Raw genomic sequence first — 22,443 nt, 5'->3', positions numbered from 1 at the left:
TGTTTTTTTTTAGAAAATGACCGATAAGACACTTATTCCTCGTCTGGTATCGTTTAAAGCCCTTTGAAGCTGCACTGAAACTGTCATTTTGACCTTCAACCACTTGGAGGCCATTGAAGTCCACTATAAGGAGAAAAATCCTGGATTGTTTTCATCAAAAACCTTCATTTCTTTTCGACTGAAGAAAGAAAGACATGAACATCTTGGATGACATGGGGATGAGTAAATTATCAGGAAAATTTTATTTAATAGTGGACTAATTCTTTGAAGCATGTTATTGCTAAACGGGCTTGTCTTGTTCACTGTTAACATTTTTCATGTGGATATCAACTTTATATAACAAAAGACATTTAAGACTTAGTGCAGTAAATGATTTAAATGCTTCTTATGATATCTGGATAACCTAACCTTTTCTTTCACAGGTTTTTAACAGAGACTTCTCCATTTATGTGGGCTAATCTTGGAATTGGCCTGGCCATCTCTCTGTCTGTTGTTGGAGCTGCATGGTGAGAATGTCCATTTCCTCTTTTTAGTCTGTCATAAAAGCTGAAGTTCAGAAAAAAAACATTTGGGAAATTTTGACATGTTGTAGTACAATTTTCCGTATCCTCTTCTGCAGTGCTTAGTTGAACAGAGGTCCATAAAAAAAGAAGCCTTCGACTCTTTTTATCAGTACCTCACTCACCAAAATATAATCTAATGTAAAAACGTACAACAGCATACTCCTTTTGTAGTCACATACTTGTATGTTGAAATTGTATTGTGTCTTGTGACTCTGCAGGGGGATTTACATCACTGGGTCCAGCATCATTGGTGGTGGAGTCAAAGCCCCTAGAATCAAGACCAAAAATCTTGTCAGGTATATGCAATGTGCTTAATCTTTTGAAGTTTTATGTGCAAAGATGCTTTTTTATTATTATTTATTTATTTTTGTTGCCTGATAGATAGACAATCACATGGTTCAAAATGAGCACATTTTGGCACCCCTGGGTATATTAGGAGGTGTAACAGTACATGTATATTCATCCCGAACTGTCACGCTACGGGCGTCACGATTCAATGCATACAGTCAGATGATGAATACAGTCAGTCAAAGGTGATCCACACTCTAATCCAGAAGGGTGCGTGCGCGGTAAGGCTGTTTGCTAACCACCACAACAAAAAAAAGAGCGGAAGAAGAAGAGACGATCTATGCACCAACCCAAAACAAGAGTTCAGATTGCTCGCAAGAGCTTCCTAGTAGCCTATACTCTTGAATTTCATTTAATTTTTGAGACTTCAATAACACAAACTTCACGGAAAGAAAAAAAAACGGGATGGCAGAAAGCGGCATTCATTTTGTTTTCTTTATTTTACAAAAGCACAATGTTTTGTTTTTGTTGTGAGTGTACAAGAATAAAAATATAGTTGATTTACAGTTTCGAATGATGGCTTTCTCTTATCTGTATGGTCATAAATGAGGAAGTGCTTTAAGTTGTTTCCACTCCTATAATGAGACAAAATCATTTGGCATTGTGCCGATTTGTGTTGTGGAAGTCTCACTTCTATAGTCCAGTGATGAAATATGCGTGTCCTGGAAATGGGACGCCTCAGGTGCCTCTTCACTCGCTGTCTCCTTGTGGAAAGGTGAAGTAGGCTCTTTTTCTCCTCCTCGCTCATCTTTCCGTGATTTATTAAAATAGCGTAAAATTGAACTTTGCATCTGCCAGTGTCACCGCATGTTAATGAACTCTCATGCGCAAAAAAACGAATCTCTGCACAAGTTTTATTTTTCATTATTCTATTTATATTTTACTTTTATAACACAAGAAATGCTTTTCAGTTTTGTAGCTGATTGCGACCAAATACGTTTTGTTCTTTATTAGACCTACAAAAATGCAAGATTGCATTTTGTTTACTGCTTAGTGCTTATAATACACTAAAGGAGGCTGTACTATACCAACTATCTCAGGGTGGAACAAACTGTAATTTCAAAAGAAATGAAAAGAGAACCTAGCATTGGGATTTGTTCCTTTTTTCCTGTTGTACCGAACTCGTATCGAACCATGACCCCAAAATCGAGGTACGTACCAAACCATGACTTCTATGTACCGTTGCACCCCAAATATATACCAGTCATTAAGCTGTATTTTGTATCATGTCCTAAAATTGTTTATTAAATATTATAATATTTGTCATATTTTAATTTTGGTTTCCTATCACTATTGTTGCCACACATATTCTACAGTTGCATTGTTAAAAAAAAGGCTAAACCAAATTTGAGGCAAAAGTCGTTTTGCTCACGCCACATTTGCCAGATATGTAAAAAACGGTTGTTTTTATGATTCCATCTGTTTTGTAACTCAGGTTTATTTCCTTGCCCAAGGCGTTTTTGGCTCGCATTTGCACTTAGTGACAGTTTTCATTTTTTTCATTCTTTTTTTTTTTAGCATTATCTTTTGTGAAGCTGTTGCCATTTATGGGATCATCATGGCAATTGTCATTAGCAATTTGGCAGAGGTAAGTTAAAACTTGTTTACCCATTTCTTTGAACCCATTGGTTTTAGAGTAAATCTTAATTTCTATGTTTAGAAAAGAGAGCAGATGTTTTCCCTCCGCTTGTACAGCATTTAAATTTGCTGTATTACATGAACAGCACAATAATTGTTCTCACCATTGTTTTTTTTTTAATGTCATTTAGAACTTCAGTGGCACAACTCCAGAAACTATTGGGGCAAGGAACTACCAAGCAGGTACATTTTGCTTAATAATTAATAATAAATCAACTTCTCATCTTGAGTGAAATATTTGTCTTTGCTTCTGCGGAGCAACCAAATGAGTTTGGATGACACATTGGCGCTGTCTCTTCAGGCTACTCCATGTTTGGTGCTGGACTCACTGTTGGCTTCTCAAATCTCTTCTGTGGCATCTGTGTTGGCATCGTGGGCAGTGGAGCTGCCCTGGCTGATGCGCAGAATGGCAGCCTCTTTGTCAAGATCTTAATTGTTGAAATTTTCGGCAGTGCCATTGGACTATTTGGAGTGATCGTAGCCATCTTGCAGGCAAGTGTTTTTTTTTTTTTCTCTCAAAATAATTTTGGATGTTTCTTCTACTGCAATATTTTAATTAGGGCTGGGCAATATATCGCATGCGATTGTCACGCGCATTTCGTCAGTAAAGCCGGTTCCCTGATTACCGCTAAATCGCCATCACCTGCTTTCAAATGGAGCACCATTTAATAGACAGAGCCGTAGATCACTGACAAGCTACGCAATATCGCGTTCATTATCGCAGATGAATCGCCTTTGATGATGAACGCGATCTTGCGTAGCTTGTCAGTGAACTACGGCTCTGTTTATTAAATGCCGCTCCATTTGAAAGCAGGTGATGGCGATTTAGCGGTAATCAGGGAACCGGCTTTTCTGATGAAATGCGTGTGACAATTGCATGCGATATATCGTCCAGCCCTAATTTTAATATAAGCTGTTGAGGTCATGGTTCACTAAATAAAACATAGCTTTATTTTGTAATGTGTTCAAAGTTAACCTGTTTTTATTAAAGGTGCTGCATTTTATTTAGACTGTACTAAAGCATAAAATACCACAGTGTGTTTGCAGATATTTAGGAAACATGCTAAATTCACATACTTGTTTCCCTGAAAAACAATGCCAGTTATTCTATTTTGGAATGTGTGTTCCATGTTGGAATGTCTGTTTTTGTTTTGGTATGTTTGATCCCGCCCACTGCCAATTTACCCAATAGTATTTTGACACCCGGGTTGCCAGATGGCGTAAAACTGTTAAGACTGTTGCAGCCATGGAAGCCAGCCAATGAACTGGGTCAGAGATCGTACATTCTACCTAACCTAAAAAGCCTCTGCATCTATCTAATAAGCTCTATGACCGGAGGCATATTAAAACACAGATAAATGAACTCATCAACTTGCAGTGTACAAGTCTCCTCGCCTTCCATTGGCAATTGTGCTTATTCCTGTTGCGTGTCGTCAATCTGGCAACCCACATGAGCGTAGAGTTTGAGGAGGAGGGGTCGAGGGAAACGACTTTACAATATTTTGAATTTGGACTGCAGTACCCATTTCAACCTCTAGCTGTCAATATTACATACTGCATTCTTAAAAATGAAATCAAGTGCTCACACACACCGTGAACACGCACCCTACCTACATTTCCTGCCAGTACTGAGACTCGAACCTGCGACCTTTGGGTTACAAGTCTGACTCTCTAACCTTTAGGCCACAACTGCCCCCTAAATAATGAATGAGAGGACTCAAATGACTTTGTCATCTTAGTTTTAAGGCCTTTTTACACCAAGAGTGAGTATTTGTTGTGGATATTAATTCCAAACATGAATTTAAAGGAACATTTCACTTTTTTTTGAAAATAGGCTCATTTTCCAACTCCCCTATAGTTAAACAGTTGAGTTTTACTATTTTTGAATCCATTCAGCCGATCTCCAGGGCCCGGTTTTTCAAAAGTAATCCACTAGGATTTTGGATAACGGATTGGATCAAATCTTGAAAATGTGTTTTTCAAAAGAAAAAACGGATTACATAATCGGATTAGATCACGTAATCCAATCTTGGTTTTGATCCGGATCAAAACTTTAGTTTGGGTTTTTCAGAACTTTTTTGTAGGATTTGGATCACTTGATCCAAAAAAACAGGATTATCCTGATCCCAACAGGGGGTAGGATTTCAAGGTGGATTCCAGGAGGAAAATGTAGTAAAACTTTAAAACTAGTCAAAAAATACAACATTTTTATCATGTAATATACATACACATTTTTATCTTGCTCTTGATTAGTTTAACTGTTAAAGTAATAAATTAAATGCAGACATTAGTCTGCATATTTAGCCTTTCGGTAACCTACTCTAAAGTAAAAAGAAATTTTGGTGCCATAAAACAATCCCTAAACAGCTGTAAATATCCAACAAAAATATATTTAATTCAAAACCCATATTCTTTCTATCAACATGTCCCTTTAGGGCCTCCGTAGAGCACTGGAAATCCAGATTTGGTGATCCTGAAAAGTTCCTATCCGGATCAGATTGATCCAATCCGATGTTGCTTTAAAAAACTGGCTCCAAAAGTAAGATGGATTACGTGATCACGGATCGCAAAAAAAGGATTACTAAATCCGGATCAATTTTATCCGGATTAAACCTTTTGAAAAATCGGGCCCAGGTCTGGCGGTATCACTTTTAGCATAGCTTAGCATAGTTCATTTAATCTGATTAGTCCGTTAGCATCTCGATCAAAAATAACCAAAGAGTTTCGATATTTTTCCTATTTAAAACTTGACTCTTCTGTAGTTACATCGTGTACTAAGAACGATAGAAAATAAAAGTTGCAATATACTAGGCCAATATGGCTAGGAACTATATTCTCATTCCGGCGTAATAATCAAGGAACTTTGCTGCTGTACCATGGCAGCAGGCGCAATGATATAACGCAGCAGCTGTGACACCCTGTTTGCACAGGGAGCGTGCCTTGCAACCATGGAGACATTTGTGAGAGACGCTGCATAATATCATTGCGCCTGCTGAACGGTCTAATCAGATTCAATGAACTCCAGACCTGGAGATCGGCTGAATGGATTCGAAAACGGTAAAACTCAACTGTTTAACTATTTTTAAAAAAAGTCTAATGATCCTTTAAATTGAATCGTGCATTTCTATGGACTTGGGTAGAGTTTCCCAAAAGCATCGTAAGATTAAGTTGATCGTAGCTCCATTGCTCCTATGATCATCTTAGGCTTACGATGCTTTTGGGAAATGCTGGCCTGTATGTGTGTGTGTATATATATATATATATATATATATATATATATATATATATATATATATATATATATATATATATATATATATATATATATATATATATTATACACCTATCATGCACATTTTTATTCCAACAGCACTATTATCAAAAGCACAGTAGTATTATTGTCATTGCACCCATTATTCATTTATACAAGATGGCTTGTATTTTGACAGAGTAAAATTTGTGTTGCCCAATGGATTGTTTTAAATGACCTTTAGTTTCACTTCTTCATTTCATTCCTTATGTGGACAAGCCTTTGGTTTACCCAACAGACAAAGTGCTGTCGTGAAGCATATTCTTCCCCATCTGGCTTCCAGCAGGATGATCTTTTGAATTATTTCTCATTAATATCCATCTAGCTACTTAGGACCACCCTCTGGAAAATTAATATTTTATCACCACTTCCAGTCACACACTGTAAATTGATCTGACATGCATACTTGAATTCAGATTGAGATTATTCAGACACACTAAAGCAACTCCTATTAAAACAGTCATATCATATGCCTTTTGCAGTTGCAATATATGACCTATAATCATAAGATGTTTTATGATATCTTTTTGGTTTATCCATTTAATATTCGGTCTGTTCAGGAGAATATTTGTTTTGTGGCCCTGAGATATCACATTTTGTGTCTTAACCTTGCTATTTTTTTTTTTTTTTGACCTGTATAATTATTAACAACGTTTTTCCTCTCTGTTCAGACATCGAAAGTAAAAATGGGAGATTAGATGACCACACGACCTACAGATCAAAGACGCTGTGTTGCTGGTGCAAACAGGAGGTGTAAATACATAGTAAATTATTTAAATGTATTTTCCTTTGTGTCTGTTTTTAACCATCATTTTCTGAAGATTGAAATATTCTATGTGCACCAATTTGTCTTAAAGTGTGCATGATGATGATAATGTCAAAGGCAGATCTTTGACGACTCACTTAGTTTGGCATCTCATAATTCTGAAAATGAAAATATCACAATGTTTTTGGCCATACTTCCATGTCGTAATATCATTATTATTTTTTTTAAATCAAGAGGTATTTTATTTATTAAAATAGCCTAATAATATAAACAATGACCCTGCTGACAGAAAAGACTGTCAATAGACTCAATGTTCTGGTCTGTTCTGACACACAGGGCGTTATGTTCGTAATCATCTCAAAATTCAATATATAGTTCGCTGTGATTTGTTCTGTACAGTAAAAGAAAAGTGATAAACTGCATTAGTGTGGTTCCTTGCATTGGATGGCTGTAAATCGTAAAGTATTCTCTCGATCGCCGTACGCAAGAATATTCTTGTGTTTGCGTGATGACACCTGGTGTATCCAGTGTGCTTGACCTGATCATGTGTTGTGTTTTCATGTTGCTACTGAATTCAAGTAAACACTATCTTTGAGAAAACAGTTATACCAAAACTATGATGTTAAAAAAAGAACACCAGTCTCCAATTGTATTTCTACCGGCGTAGACCCTCACTTTGTAGGGCTCTCTTCAGTTCTGCTTGGTTAAAAATAAGAGGATATAATAATCTGATGCGTGTACATATTAAAAGCAGCTTTTTTTGTGAAGCATGAGGGTGTTTGCCATTCCATATTTCCCTAGTTGTCTTGTGATTTTTGTTTACTTTTTGTATATATATATTTTTTTTTTATCTTATTTTCTTTTTTTTGGAAGCAAGAAGTGGTCTTTATCCCCCTAGGTCCCTGTTGTTACTGTATAATGTTTAATCTCAAAGCTGGATGAACGATATGTAACATCATCTTTGTTGTTCAGTTCATTCTGAAAATGTTTAGGAAGTTGTTTGAGGTGGACCTCAAGACCTTAGATGCCGTATTTATTTTAACATGAATAAAAACAAGGCTGTAGATTTTACTGGATTAAGATCTCATTTTCACAACCCAAATTTTTGTCCACATCGAAGATGTATTTTTAGTGTTGCATCAGCTGAAATATTGAACATTTATTCCTCAGAGCCTCGTTTTCATTCACGTAAAATTAAATATGGTGTTTCCCTTCGCTAAGGTCAATCTGACAGTATACCCCTGGCTATAACCTTGATCAATCAGTTGAACTTCTTTTAGCTGTACTTTAATGCTTTTCTATGTGTTTGTGAAGTGGAGGTACATACTAAACATGATTTTACTAACCACTGAATGCCCAAATCAACTTCTGTTCAGTGTGTGTTGTTTAAGTTATAATGATCAATCAAATCACATACCCCATCTGTAAAGCACTATAGTGTTGCGATTAGCGAAACACCAAGATGATCTGTTATTCCTGCACTGGATTTGTGGAGTGATGCATTAATTTTTTTTTTTTCTTTACATGCAAGTGTTTATTTTGAAACATTCCAACTTAGACCTGGTTGTAATGACTCAGCGGTTCAACCCACTCCTGGTGGATCCCACTGCGAGGCTGCTTTAGGTCTCGTTATTGTGTGGCTTCCAGGACCTGGATTGGCTGTCTGTGGTTTAGTGGTTCTGGAGTTGTGAGGTAAAGATGAGCTTGTTACCATTTCTCCTATTTCAGTGATTGTTAAATATGTTAATGTGGTGATTCCATTGTTTTGATGTGTACAAGTGGATCCTCTAGACTTCATTATCGTCCTTGAAGAAATAAAAATGAAATGTGGAAAAACGGCTCAATGCAGTCATTGTGTTTGTTGTACAGTATCGGCAGTAGCTTCACATAGCATAACTTAAACACTGGATTATCAGATGACTAATTATTAATTTATGTTCTAGTGCTCTACACTATACTCTATAAAGGAGATGTGGAACTGCATATTCCATTATCGATCAGCCAATAGGAGTAAACTGACCGCCCCACTCATTACCATATTACACTACTGTTCAAATAATATTGTAAATTATATAATACAGTAATATTGTGAAATATTACTACAATTTAAAAACAACTTTAATTTTGATATATTTCAAAATGTAATTTATTCCTGTGATGGCTAAGCTGAAATTTCGGCATCATTACTCCAGTCTTCAGTGTCACATGATCCTTCAGAAATCATTCTAATATACTGAATTTGTGCTCAAGAAACATTTATCAATAATAAATTATTGATAAATTATATAATCAGTTATTTCATATTATTATTTAATCAAAATCCACCTAAATTAAACACATTTTGTGAATTCTGTGCTCCAAACTAAAACAATATCATAATGTTTTAGCTATAGCTGTTGGGGAAACAAGTAAACACAATTTTCTTTTATAAATTTTGCATATATAACTATATAAAGTATGAGTGTGTGTATATATATATATATATATATATATATATATATATATATATATATATATATATATATATATATAGTTTCATATTCCCAAATGGTCAGATTGGGTTATTAAAGAGTTGTCATTTTACACAAATTAATTTCAGTTTTTGTTAGCCAAAATAATGATTTTGATATGGTTACCTTTTACAATTTTTGCTGTTTCTTGAAAGTCTGACAACTAGCTCTGGGCTCCGCCAAAACAAAACAAAACAAAACAATTCAGAGGTAAAAAATATAATTAAAAATTAAAAAGACAGCATCAAAAAGATCAGAATTGGGAAATTGCCAATGTTGACAACTAACCATTATTTTGCTCAGGGCTATCCATGATTTATTAAATGCAGCATTGTACAAGCATTAGCTTTAAATATCCACCAGATGGCGCCAAAGGACGCAACACTGTTTAATGGCTTTTCGCTTTCTCACAGTTGCTTCTTATTGCTATTATTATATTTAATAAATAAATAGATTAAAAAACACCTTACCTCAAATAAGGTAACCCGTTAAGAAACAGAAATGTAGAGTGAACATCACCTGTCCATCGTGACTGTGGTAAGAGATGCATTTAATGCTTCACTGAACTGCACTGAACAAATTCTTTGTCCAAAGAATGGACCACGATGGACTCAATCCTGCTCGTGTTAAACTGCTTAAAATTGGGAAAAGAGCTGCTATTAAGACAAAGATACTTCAAAAATAAAATTAAATGGCATTTTTGTGTTTAACCCCAAGCAAAAAACAGGAATTCCAAAACAAAACAGTACACGCATGGTACGACACCTATCGAGGAGACTGCGCCCTCTTGTGGCGAATAAGCAAACCTCCGATTGAGCCTTCCGAGTCTCCGTACTAAAAAGAAAACCTGCCTCCCTATTCCTTTATTCGCACACCCATCATCTCTCCTAGCAAAAACACAGAACGGGCAGATGAAAATATTCAGCCTCATCACTGGAGTGTGCGCTGCTGTCAAGGGCTCTGACCAACATGGAGATAAATAATGTTCCTGCAATATGGCACAATCCTTTAATCAGTGTGCATTTCTTTCCGAAAAATGAAATAATCGGCGTTATCTGCAGAAAGAAATAACGGTATCCGGCAAGTAACTCCCTCTTTCTTTATATGGATATTATGATAAAACAAACTGTATTTCACACAGATGACACATTTATGGCTGAAACTGACAGTTCTTCCGAAATAGACAGTCAGCTGAAGTGAATACAACAATGATGAATGCCTTTTAGAGGAGCTCCCTGGCTTGCAAAGGAACAAGGTAAGAAATTGCATGTTTGTGCATATGTTTTGCAAATATGAAACATTTTAATCTCCCCACGACTTCATTTGAACGATGCTCTTTGTTTTCCTTTAATATCACATGCTATCTATATTGCCTGCCATCTTGATCAAGGCGTACAGATCTTCCACATAGAGATGCTGCCTATATAATCTTAACTCTTGGCCAGATCACAATACCACAAAATAGTCTTTTTTTAATCGAAAGGCACATTTCAGCTCCTCCCAGCAGAGTATAAGCAGGGATGATGCTGTGTAATGGTACCCACAGCATCCATGGACAGCATCTTGCCCAGTCTCTCCAGATAGGAAGCTGGCAGGACATGTGTGGCTTTGTGGCCGAAGATGTGAGAGCGTGGAGAAGAATTTACAGTAACACTTTGTACGAAGCCTGTATGTTTAATGCATTAGAATGATATTTTTAATGCATTCACAATGCCTTACAGTGCATCTTTAAATTACTGTAGATTCTCTTTAATAACAAACACAATTATACCTTAAAAGAGTGATTTAAAAAAGCCATATTTAATGTCTATACTCTTTCTTAAGCATGAATAGGTACATTTTAGTACATTTTAACATTTTAACGGATCACGTTTTCGTAATCGTAATGCATGATGTTTACAGACTTCACAGAAAGTGTTTCTGAATATTGTGTAGTAAGTTTCTAGAGTCTTTACAAAACTATGGCATACATTCAACATTTTCTTATTAACCTTTTGATTAGTAAATTATTAATGAGAGCACATCATGACACTTTAGTCTCAGGGCAACTGCTGTTTATGGGGCCCAATTAACATGCAGCTGTCTTCCCTTGTTATTCAATCAGTGATTGCAGTCTATCTTGATAATTGCATAAATTGTAATACAGTCTTAAACAGTTCCATTCTTAAAAAATACCAGAATTGCTCAGTCAGCTCATACAGTATATGGGTTTGAGACAGTTCAGTTAAGCGGGTTTTGGACTGGTTGTTTCACTTACAAACAAACTATTTTTCTTTCTTTAACCTTTCCTTTCTTTATCAGGACTATTTTCTGCTGTATATCTCTTTTCCTGAATGCTATAGTCAATCTGTAACAATAACACAGTCAGTAAGGACTGAAGTTTTGACACCCTAATAGGATTTGCTCACATGCCTGTGTTAGAAAACATATATATTATTTTTATCATAGACAATTATTTCTGATTATTCTGATAGGATACTCCAGTTGTTTTATCCTGTTTTAACAGTGTTGTGATGGTGAAATTGAATACTAGACCAATTTGGAACAGACGTCACAGTTACGTCACTTGCATAGTGGTGGCAGAAAAATAGTGGAGCAAAATCCACAGAATAAGAGAAACATGTTTTGTTGTGCCTTTGGATGTCAGAATCGAAATGCTAAAAATATAGCCTTCATTTTTATAGAGTACTGTCGTTGAAGACGCCCTTTGAAGCTAAATGGAGACGTTTATGTTGCAAGTCACTGACTGGACTGAACCTGCAATGATTAGACTACTATTAAAGCATGAATTTGATGTAAACAGTAAGTCTACATAATTTTCACATATGCAGCTCATAGATGACATGAAATAATATTTAAACCTGTAACATTTTACATAGATAACTTTTAAACATAGCCTATAACATTTTTATTTCACAATTCTGACTTTTTTCTTGCATTTGCATGTTTATATTTCCCAGTTTGCACTTTATAATTTGCAATTATGAGTTTATATCACAATTTTGAGAGGAAAAAAGTCAGAATCGTGGGATATAAACTTGCAATTCTGAGAAAAAAAAGACAGAATAACGAGTATATCTCACAATTCTGTTTTCCTTCTAAGAAATGTGAGATATAAACTCTGATTTGTGAGTAAATGTGAGATAGAAACTCAAAATTAAAGGGTTAGTTCACCTCAGAATGAAAATTCTGTCATTAATTACTCCCCCTCATGTTATTCCACACCTGTAAGACCTTCATTCTTCTTCGGAAGACAAATTAAGATATTTTTGATGACAGAATGCTGTCATATTTCCTTCCATTGACTGCCTTTGCAACTTCAACTTTGACGCCTCTTCCAGAAGCTCAAACGTGCTGCGTAACACACGAGAATGAACCTCATCAATGTTTACATGCAAGTAAATTTAATCTGTTCGAGCGATCTGTAAACGATCGATTCTCTTCAGAAAATTCGGACTAAACCACTCGATTCATATGGATTAATTTTCCGTCGAAGTGGAAGTTGCAAAGGCAGTCAATGGAAGGAAATCTGACAGCATTCTGTCATCAAAAATATCTTAATTTGAAGAAGAACGAAAGTCTTATGGGTGTGGAACGACATGAGAGTGAGTAATTAATGACAGAATTTTCATTTCGGGGTGAACTACCCTTTAAATCTCGTGATTCTGACTTTTTTTCTCCACCAGTTAGGCTCCGCCCATAAAAGCGTCATCGCTGTTTGCAAACACAGCATTGGTCTATGCATACCACTGACAGGATGGAAGTTAAATAGGATGTCAGTTTGAGTTTTAGCCGTACTCATTTACAGTCAGTGACTTCTGTTGTCTGATATGTGGTCCATTTGCTCTCATTGGTTCCTCCAAGTGACTTTCTCTCAGCGTTTGTATCCGTTCTATATCTGTTCCTCTCATTCACCCACACAATCTGCTTTTTAAGCTCTCTTTCTACAGCACGATATCCGAGAGGCCCAAGGGCAGATTGTCCATTGGTCCATTTTACCGTTTGTTTTAAACAGGAGCTGCTCTGTTCGGCTAATCTACCTCCATCCACCAGAGATAAATGGCCTTTCAAGTCTGCTGCGGCCCATGAGTTCATTTTCTTGCATGATGGGAATGGTTTTGATGGGAAATTAGGGATCAATGTGTATTGTGCTGTGCTGAACTGATACACAAGGCATGTCTATAGAGCGAAACCATTGGGTGTTGGGATTTGTTGTCATGGGAACAGTAAGACCCGCCACACAAAGGTGGCATGAAGTGGACAGCTTTGTTTTGTACACCGGCTTTTGTCTCCTCCTCAACAGTTTAAAGTTCGTTTTCTGATCTCATGAGCATGAAAATAACAAATTATTTACGATATATCAGACAAGTCTAGTTGTGCCCTGGAGTACAGAATGTGTTTGTCAGTTGTTGTTTATTTCTTGGGGAGTTGCAAGGGTATTTAGGTGAATGGGGATAATCATGTCTAAGTCTATCCAGATGCCAACTTGGAGGTCCGTCCAAACGAAGGCTTCAGCTGCGGCGGTTTAATTTGTCTCTTGGCTCTGAGTATAGCGAGCAGCTGGACTTGAGGCAGGCAAAAGCTGGGGCCGCGGTCTGTGAAGCTCACACGCTAACAGAGCTGGAACGCAGCCACCGAATCCTTCCTTCAGCTTGTTTGTGTGCTGTGATATGGACTGTGTATTGAGACAATGCTTTCTTGTAATTAGCCGTTTCGGGTGCACATTCTTTCTCAGTGAATGTCAGTGCAATGACTTACCTTTGTGATGTTCAGAATTAGATACATTTCAAACTCTGAAAGAGTAAAAGGACTCGATTACATAACTGCCTGGTGTTCAAGTAAGGCAGCTGAATTTTTTTCTTGCTCGAGTTAGCCTTAAAGCGGTACTGTGGGTTCAATACAAGTTAAGCTCAATCGACTGTGTTTGTGGCGTAATGTTGATTACCACAAAAAAACAACAACAAAAAATCATTCTGACTTTCTAGGTGAAAAAAAGTGCACTAAAATACACTTTATTTCAGTACACTTGCATAATGTACTTAAAGTGCTCTATTTTCACGCACTAATTTTGTACTTAATATACTAAAAATTCTTCTTTAGTACTTCTTAAGAATATGAACTTAAATGTGCTTTTAGCATACTATCTCTGTATTAAAAAAAAATATTTAGTTACCACTGAACCCATCTTTCATACATTTTTAAATATACTCATCAGACATAGAAAATAGATTTATGAATTACTTAAAACATTAGAATAATATTTAATAACTAGAATGTACATTTCCTGAAGAAAATGTGAGTGGTGCTTGCAGTGGAAAAACTCAGCACTCGGTTGCTAGGGTGTTCTAAATGGTTGCTAGGGAGTTGCTAGGCAGTTACTAGGGTGTTCTAGGTGGTTTCTAGGGTGTTGCTAGGCGGTTGGTAGTTGTCACAGATGGTTACTATGGTTTTCTTAGCATGTAATTAACATGTTTTATCACTTAATTGTTATTAGCATTTAGCTATTCACTGCTAGCATGTGTAGCATGTTTTCTTGCATGAGTCAAAAGAGCCAACCCCCATCTCTACATGAAGTTCTGATGCTGAGATATAAGTATAAGTTGCAAGGGTACACTGTTTGGTTGCTAGGAAGTGGCTTGGCAGCTGCCAGTGATGATACTCCAAAGGCTGCATGTCAGTATGAATGATATAAACCAACCGCATTCCCTCTATGACAATCAGATTACAAGATATCCCTCTTTGGGTTTGGGTTGCTAGGGTGCTCTAAATGGTTGCTAGGGCATGGCTAGACAATTAGCAGGCTTAAACCAATAGACTGGATGTCTGGCCAAATCAAAAGAGCCAAACTCGTATGTCTCTATAACGTTCTGATTAATTTATATCCCTCTGATCTATTTTTCAATGGAAGTCTTTGGGGTGGTTGCTAGGGAGCTGCAACTGGTTGCTAGGGTGTGGCTATGAAGATTTTAGCTAATTACTTATTGGCTGCTTGACAAGATAAGTCAAATGAGTGAGAGAGAGAGAGAGAGAAAGGGTTTTAAGGCCCTGAGTGTATGTGTCTGTGTGTGAAATCGGCAACTGGGATTTAAATTCATGAAAATTCACTTTTTTGTCTGCTGTGCGAAAATTGTAGGTCCGATCATTTAGAAAAGTCAAAGCACATCTCTCCTCAATAAGCCGGTCAATTTGACACCTCATTCATGGGTCTATGACAAACGGTGCGGGACAAGTAGCGCACAGAAGTTTTGTCCAGAAGAATAATAATAAGTATGACGAATAACAATAGTGATGCTTCGCCTTTGGCAAGCACCACTAAATATATACAAAATGTATTTATAATGTATTGCCCACATATTTTTATACAATAAATAATTAATTTCAAATGTATTGTAACATAGTTTAAGTGTTTATGTGTAACACAATTTAAGTGTTAATGCTAATTAGTGCATTTATATTAAGTGTACTTAAGTACCACAGTTAGGAAAAAGTTCTTATAACTAGTACATAGCAAAATATTTTTAATAAAATCAATTTAATTTAAATTTAGGATTACTAAGTTTAAGATTTAACTAATTTTTAATGCATTCAAAGCACACTTTTAAGAAATACACTAATAAAACTATGTTTTTGCGGTATATACTTTATTTCAATGCACTAAAAATCAATTTAAGTATCAGTGGTTTTTACCACTTTGTGGTGGTATTTTAGTATATTTTAGTGGTATAGTATATTTTAGTATAAGTGCACTGAAGTATTATTAATGTAGAAATATACTTTTAATTAGTGAATTTATAGTGTATAACTTTTACAGTTTTATTTAGAACAAAAAATAACAATGTTCTGCAAATGTACTTGCTTGTATTTAAGTATTTTTTTAGTGCATTCAAGTATACTTTATTTTTACCTGGGTCGTCTCTCAATTTTTTGAGGATACATTTTTTGGAGGATTTAAAAGCAGATATGTTAAACAGTTTTGTTATTTTTAACTAAAAGTAAAACTATTCATTTTTTCGTAAATTGAAACAAAGCTAAAATAAATACAATATAAAGAAAAGAATTAGAAGAAAAACTTAGCTAAGCTTAAAAAATAAAAATAGAATGCGTACTACTACAACTAAAAGCAAGTAAAAGCACATAACAAAATTACTAAAACTCAAAAATAAATAAAAGATAATTCAAAATATGAATAAATACTATAATAGTATATATATATATATATATATATATATATATATATATATATATAATACAGCAAAAAAAAAACTTATTTGAAGCTTACAATTTTATAAAGCTTGTGTAGTATCTGAGCTGTAAAGTTGGTATAATTTTTCTGGTTATTTTGGGGTTTTAGGCATTATGTTGTCATGGCAATAATGATGTAAAATTGAATATAGGCTATCTTTACCCTTAAAAGATTTTTTTTTTTTTTTTCACTAAAACATAAAACACACATTTTGTTTAATTCTTGCGGCTATTTTGTTATTGACGTTATTGAGTATTTCAAAATACAGTGTACGCGTTGCCTCCATTTACTCACTGTAACCCAGATACAAGTTGAAATTAATTTTTTTGTGGTAATCAACATTATGATATAAATTCTGTGAACTGAACTGAACTTGTATTGAACATGGGAATATTCCTTTAAATTAATTTGGTTCATCTGCAAAGATAAAACATGACATTGTTTTATTTACGGTAGCCTACAGCTGACATTTTAAAATCATATCTCGATTCTTCTTTCCTTTTTTACACCTCCATATTTTCAGACCACGCATTTTCTTGCATATTGAAGCTATTGAAGAGAAGGTAACACAGCACAGCACAGCACAGCATCTTGTAAGTGATGTTTACATCACAGTAGTGAGTTGAATGTGTTTTGAAAAGTGTAGGCTATAAACTCGTCGTAAGATTGAAAGAGAGCTGAGTGGGTCTTCAAGCAGAGTGCCATTCAATCTGAAATTGATGTCACGTTCGCATCCCACTGAACAGGTGCTGGCCACAGATTTACAGCCAGAGGAAGATGGAAGCCTGCAGGCAGAAAAGCATTTTAATGTGGAAAAATCAGCTTAGGTCAAGGAATTTTCGGCATATATTTTCAATATGTGGCCCTTAGCCTCCTACCTCTCGATATGAAGCATCTAATTAAGCTTATGTTAATCTTTAGCGATTAGTGGGTGGGGTTTTCTTCTGGGATGTTTTGCTGAGTCTGACTTTGTAACCCAATTTGAGCTTGACAGCTAGTGTATCGCTAAAGCTGCTTGAAGATTATACAAAACAACTTAAATCTCAATTATGTTTCTTTCTTCTTCATTTAGGGTTCTCCACTAAAGCTGTATTTTTTCTGTGTGTTTTAGTAGTCTGTGAATGATGCATTGTAAAAAAAAAAAAAAAAAAAAAAATTATAGTGTAATTACTATAACAAGACGATTATGTTTGGACTTTATCCGGATGGAAGTTAACAGTGCGATAAGTTTTCAAACATGTTTGTTTAGCAAACACTCCCCCTGTCTGCCATTGGTCAGTCAAACATATAGACCCACCTCAAAACCATGTCATTGGTTGAGCCATTTGCTGTGCTAATCGGATGCTCATACAAATATAGCTTTGTAGTGGCCACAGTGTTATGCTTTAGATAGAAGAAAAACATTAAAAAAATTACATAATCTTTAATTAATCTCAAAATATTGGCCAGATGGAGATCACTTTAGGCTATTAGACATTTTACTTTCAATACGGTGCTGCTTTCAAGTAACTCAGGAGTGGCAACATGCCAATAACCTTGATTAACGAAGATCTTAATTTCCCAGATCCATATATTCCTGTACCGAATATCAATATCTTTGTCTGGTTCATTACGTTTTTATTAAGAGTCCAATTAAAAGTTGTAAAAAGTGACCTCCTCCGTTTTTAACACCCCTCCAGATTTTAACAGGATAAAAAGCTCTTTACATTAATAGAAGTGTAAGCGTTTTATGAAGTGGCATGCAGAGTATGTTGTTTGCAGAGCTCTAGAGCACAGGTTTAGGGATGAGTGCCAGCGTGAGGTGAATGGTGTCAGGCCCATAGGGAGGCTGGTATTCAGAGTAATGAAATGGTAGCCAGAGGCCGGTGACTCTCAGCTCGACTTTTTTCACCTGCTGCCATGTGTGTTTATCAACTATTTAGTGCTGCATGGGTATGACGTGTCATGCCACTGACCCCGCTACTTCACATCCATGTGGCTGTGCTGGTAATTGAGTGGATGCAGTCCCCTTTTCTTTTTGTCACTAATCTTGGCAGCGCGTCACTCCCGGGTGACCGAAAATGGGCAAATAGGTGGGATGTGGGTGGAGCTGAGACAGCAGACAAACAGCTAGTAGTGACAGCAGCGGTAATTCACCTGTCACTCAAGTGGCCACGCCCTTAATTATGCAGAAATTTAAGGCTTAATATAATTTGTAAAGTTGGGCATTTTATCATGGGGTTCTCTGTATCTGTCTCTAGCTGCCAGTCGATGAATTGCAGTTTAAGTCACTTCTGTGTTGGATTCAAGAGAGACAGGAAATATATATATATATATATATATATATATATATATATATATATATATATATATATATATAGCCCAAAGTGGGCTATATAAACTCTGTTTTTCTATGTGAACACACACTAGATGGACATGTTTGACCGTTGTGCTTGCGTCTCATGTCTTTTGCAGAGCTGTTGAATGTGGTGCTCAAGTTAAAAGAAGTTCAACTTTTAAAAAACCTGTCTCTAGAGCTTGCATTTTCCCCCCCGTTCCACTGCCCTGTGTCTCACGTTTTTAACTGCAAAATGTCCCCTTAGTTTACACAAAAACTCATTATTTACTTAAAATAGTCCTCAGTAAAAAAAAAATAAAAACCTTCCAGGGAAATATGTATACCAGGGATGAAAAAAGGAGAATTTCAGAAGACATGTGATTCAGTACTATCCCTTTAAAGGATTAGTTCACTTTCAAATAAAATTTTCCTGATAATTTACTCACCCCCATGTCATCCAAGCTGTTCATGTCTTTCTTTCTTCAGTCGAAAAGAAATTAAGGTTTTTGATGAAAACATTCCAGGATTATTCTCCTTATAGTGGACTTCAATGGACTCCAAACGGTTGAAGGTCAAAATGACAGTTTCAGTGCAGCTTCAAAGGGCTTTAAACGATACCAGACGAGGAATAAGGGTCTTATCTAGCGAAACGATCTGTCATTTTCGAAAAAAAGTACAACTGTATATGCTTTATATAAACAAATAATCGCCTTGCACGTGCTTCCACCAAAAAGGCACTTTCATATTCTTCAAAAAGCTTACGCTGTATGTCCTACGCCTTTCTTATTCTACTTACGGAAAAAATGTAACTGGCGCTGCGTTCGTTTCGTAAGTAGAATAGGGAAGGCGTAGGACATACAGCGTAAGCTTTTTGAAGAATACAAAAGTGCGGTTTTGGCGGAAGCACTTGCAAGGTGATTATTTGTTTATATAAAACATATACATTTACATTTTTTTCGAAAATGACCGATGGTTTCGCTAGATAAGACCCTTATTCCTCGTCTGGTATCGTTTAAAGCCCTTTGAAGCTGCACTGAAACTGTAATTTTGACCTTCAACCGTTTGGAGTCCATTGAAGTCCATTATAAGGAGAATAATCCTGAAATGTTTTCATCAAAAACTTTAATTTCTTTTTGACTGAAGAAAGAAGGACATGAACATCTTGGATGACATGAGGGTGAGTAAATTATCAGTAAAATTTTATTTGAAAGTGAATTAATCCTTTAAGTGAAATTTAACTAACCAAATTGAAATTAAAGCTAAATTATTTTCATATTTTAATCATATTTGAATAGTAATTTAACATATTGTTCAGATAATTTTCCCAAAGGAAAACAGCCTATAATGTATAAAAAACAGGGTCTGGTAAAATCTTAATTGAATTTGAAGGAGTATTTAAAATAGTACAATGTTTTTTTGTGTAGCCATTTATTTTAAATGCAGTCTATAATTAAATATAAGAGTATAGTGTGACTAATTGTATTTGTTTATTATGCGACATGCAAAATACTGTATCACATTATACTCCAAATATAATGTCACCATATTATGTTGCACGCTGTTAGAGCAGTCTGTTGTCTAATTGAAATCAGCTACTCGTAGCATGTCAAAGACCATAGATATAAAGCAACAATGCTTTTAATTAACCAATTTCAACAAAGGGAGGACATGTTTTGTTGTTCATTTCAAAATTCTTAATAAAAATTCCACTTTGAGGAATATTAGTGTAGGCTAATAATGAAATTTGAACATTTTTCAGATTAGTATGTACCTTTTTTTTTTTTTTTTTTTAATCTAATATGGCTTCTTGGATCATATCAACAACTTGTATGATTTTAATTAAAATTCAGTTTGTTTTGGAATGGTATTTTGTGGTATTACAAAAGTTACATGCAGAACAATTTTATATCAATGGATTATTTGTTTATTAAAAAATGGATCCTTTTCAATGGATAATGGATACTTTTCAGGCCATCTAAAACTCACTCACTAGGTTTTGGAACGGAGCAATAGAGATTTTCAGCAGAAAGATTAGTTATATCAACACTAGTCCATACATGCCTTCATGTGCGATAAGTTTCACACTTTTTGGAGTGAGATATTGCTTGGCTTGTTGCTGGTCTCAGAGTATATTTAAGATACTAAAATAGCACATAGCAATATTAAGAGAAAATGGTAACACTTTACAATAAGCTTTCATTTGTTAACATTAGTTAACATGAACTAACAATACTTCTACATTTTTGTGTGAACTAACCCTTTAATGTTAATCTCAGCATTTACTGTATTTGTATTTCGTTAGCTCGAAAGTTGTATCTGTTATCATTATTTCCACAATGCATTGTGAACATGAACATTTTTATTAACTAACGTGAACAAAGGTTAATAAACGCTGTAAAATATTTTGTTCATGTTAATGCATTAACTAATGTTAACATATGAGACCTTATTGTAAAATGTTGCATGAATGATTGCCATTCCATACAAATATGTATTTTGTGAATATTCAGACATTTATGGTGTCCATGACAATTAATTTGTAAAAAAAATCATAGCTAATTAACAATTAAAATAAATGTTCCAATAGCCTAAATACTGTTTTGAATGTGGCTGGTTTAATTTAGCTTGTTGGGAATTTTGCACACAGTAGTAGGTCAGGAAATGAGCTGTTTTCAGTGACAGCATTTTCACTTTGGAGCTCAAATTTCACTCATTGCTCAAGTCAAAATCAATTTACAAATAATTGCACTTAATGTAAAGTTAATTCCCACTTATTTTGTTGACATCTGCAATATATATATATATATAATTTTGTGTGATCGGCAGTCCTCTTCTTAATGGAAGATAATTTCCGATTTGTAAAAGCCAAAACATGCATGATTGTTGTTCTCGATTCTTCTGATATAATTTGGTTGAGTACCTCTGCTGCACATCATTTTTTTCTTTTCTTTTGATTTATAATTTGGGTTTCCTGAAAGTAAAGCATTAGAGAAAACTCTTTCTCAGTCATTTAAACTGAGCTGATGATTAGTACTGATCATAGCACTGCTGACAGCCGCAGTCCCTCACACATGTACTGTATGCTGAAGATGCTCGTCTGTAGAGTGGTTCACTTGGTGCTTTCACCCTATTAAACATGCTCTTGCTTTTAAACATCAAAGTCAGGGCCTGATTGGCGTCTCTAGGCCTAATTAATTTCTCTGGATGGGTTGAATCCCCTCATGTCAAGTCTTAGCATGTTGTTTGAAAATGAGCCTGATAAGGGAGTGTGAGTTTTTCCATCATGAGGATGAGAAGAGCTCCGAGGTGAATTGTGTTTTCATCTACTGTACTTTGAATGAGAGCAGGAGGGTGGCTATAGGGCTTTTTGATCTTGGAGGACGACCAAAATGGAAAACGCTTCCAGTAAAAAAAAGGCACAGCTTGTTGGGTCGGGCTTCAGTTTATGAAGTTTTTTTTGTGTTCTTGTAAATGCTAAAAAAGATAGGAAAGAACATGTTGTTTGAAAGTTTTCGCTTACAAATAGGTTAGTCTTGTCTCCTAGGTGGATTTTTTTTTTTTTTGAGATATTGTTTAAATTCTGACCAACATTGCTTATTATTATTGTGTCTCTTTGTTTAAATTGTTAATGTTAAAAATGTCAGCAAGCAATAGGTTAAATTTGTCAGATATTTTTGGTTTGGTACCCTACCCATAATTTTAAACTTATAAATAAACCATAGTTTATTTATAACAAAAAAACACATAA

The 22,443-nt window shown here is 35.3% G+C and overlaps 2 protein-coding genes across 2 annotated transcripts in view; both read left to right on the top strand.

Annotated features, from left to right (window-relative positions):
- Window positions 1-8,464, top strand: part of atp6v0b (ATPase H+ transporting V0 subunit b) — a 10,086-nt gene extending 1,622 nt beyond the window's left edge. The window contains exons 3-8 of the mRNA XM_048163019.1: window positions 423-506; window positions 782-859; window positions 2,430-2,499; window positions 2,681-2,732; window positions 2,851-3,041; window positions 6,531-8,464. Of these exons, the coding sequence (XP_048018976.1) occupies window positions 423-506; window positions 782-859; window positions 2,430-2,499; window positions 2,681-2,732; window positions 2,851-3,041; window positions 6,531-6,557 (502 nt within the window). The 3' untranslated portion in view covers window positions 6,558-8,464. The remainder of the gene's footprint in view (window positions 1-422; window positions 507-781; window positions 860-2,429; window positions 2,500-2,680; window positions 2,733-2,850; window positions 3,042-6,530) is intronic.
- Window positions 8,465-9,592: 1,128 nt separating this feature from the next.
- The window catches only part of b4galt2 (UDP-Gal:betaGlcNAc beta 1,4- galactosyltransferase, polypeptide 2), a 161,923-nt gene continuing 149,072 nt past the window's right edge, over window positions 9,593-22,443 (top strand). The window contains exon 1 of the mRNA XM_048163070.1: window positions 9,593-10,390. The gene's annotated coding sequence lies outside the window, so the exon portion shown is untranslated. The remainder of the gene's footprint in view (window positions 10,391-22,443) is intronic.

The sequence above is a fragment of the Megalobrama amblycephala genome, linkage group LG17 (assembly GCF_018812025.1).
Source record: "Megalobrama amblycephala isolate DHTTF-2021 linkage group LG17, ASM1881202v1, whole genome shotgun sequence".
Classification (NCBI taxonomy): domain Eukaryota; kingdom Metazoa; phylum Chordata; class Actinopteri; order Cypriniformes; family Xenocyprididae; genus Megalobrama; species Megalobrama amblycephala.
This window is presented reverse-complemented; position numbering and strand designations above follow the sequence as displayed.